At 48.6% G+C, this 747-nt stretch overlaps 1 protein-coding gene across 1 annotated transcript in view; it reads right to left on the bottom strand.

Moving 5' to 3' along the window:
• Positions 1–747, bottom strand: part of NRN1 (neuritin 1) — an 8,418-nt gene that overhangs the window by 6,224 nt on the left and 1,447 nt on the right. The window contains exon 2 of the mRNA XM_009279226.1: positions 177–402. Coding sequence (XP_009277501.1) covers positions 177–402 — 226 coding nt within the window. The remainder of the gene's footprint in view (positions 1–176; positions 403–747) is intronic.

Raw genomic sequence — 747 nt, 5'->3', positions numbered from 1 at the left:
TTTTTTTTAAGCCCTGGTGCTGCTGCGGGAAACATAGACATTTTGGGAACGAGCCGAACATCCATTTCATACAAGCCGTTACCGGGGACGGGGCAAAGGCAAATGGCCCTTTGCAACCCCCACACCGACAACCAGAAGCTGATTTCGGGGGAGGGGGGGCGTGGGGGGGAGGTTACCCGAAATACCGAAGGAGGAGCGGAGAGGAGAAAAGCCCTCCACGAGCTTCAAAGCCGTCCTCTCCCAGGGCACCGCAAAGCGACCGCACCGCCACCATCTCCGCGGTGTGCAGCAATATTTGGGGGTAACTTTCCAAATGACTGCTCATGCTCACGCCAGCCCGGGGACGGCGATTCCCAGCGACTCTAGCTACCTTTTGAAATTTCACGGTGAATAAAATCCTCCCTCGGTTGAATCAAATAAACGCAAATGAGAGAAAATCATCCTCCTCCAAACGAACAAACAAAAAACCGCAAGGACTGAAATTAAGGAAAACATCCAAATAACGCCTTCCCCCGTCTTTCTCTGACAGTACAGAAAATGGCCTTCTGAAGAGTTCAGCCTCATTTAAAATGGAATGGTAATACGAATGGAGGGGGTTGCATCGTATATCCACATTTTCCAGAGGTCAACATTTCATCGCAATATTTCTTATTTTTTTCTTTTCTCGATGAGGAAATGTTCAAGGCATTTTGCCTCCTTCTTTCCTCCCTTTCTTGTTCTCCCCCCCCTCAGCTTTTTTTTTTTTTT

The sequence above is a fragment of the Aptenodytes forsteri genome, unplaced genomic scaffold (assembly GCF_000699145.1).
Source record: "Aptenodytes forsteri isolate BGI_AS27 unplaced genomic scaffold, ASM69914v1 Scaffold81, whole genome shotgun sequence".
Classification (NCBI taxonomy): domain Eukaryota; kingdom Metazoa; phylum Chordata; class Aves; order Sphenisciformes; family Spheniscidae; genus Aptenodytes; species Aptenodytes forsteri.
The sequence above is the reverse complement of the archived record's forward strand: the minus strand, read 5'-3'. Positions and strand labels throughout refer to the sequence as shown.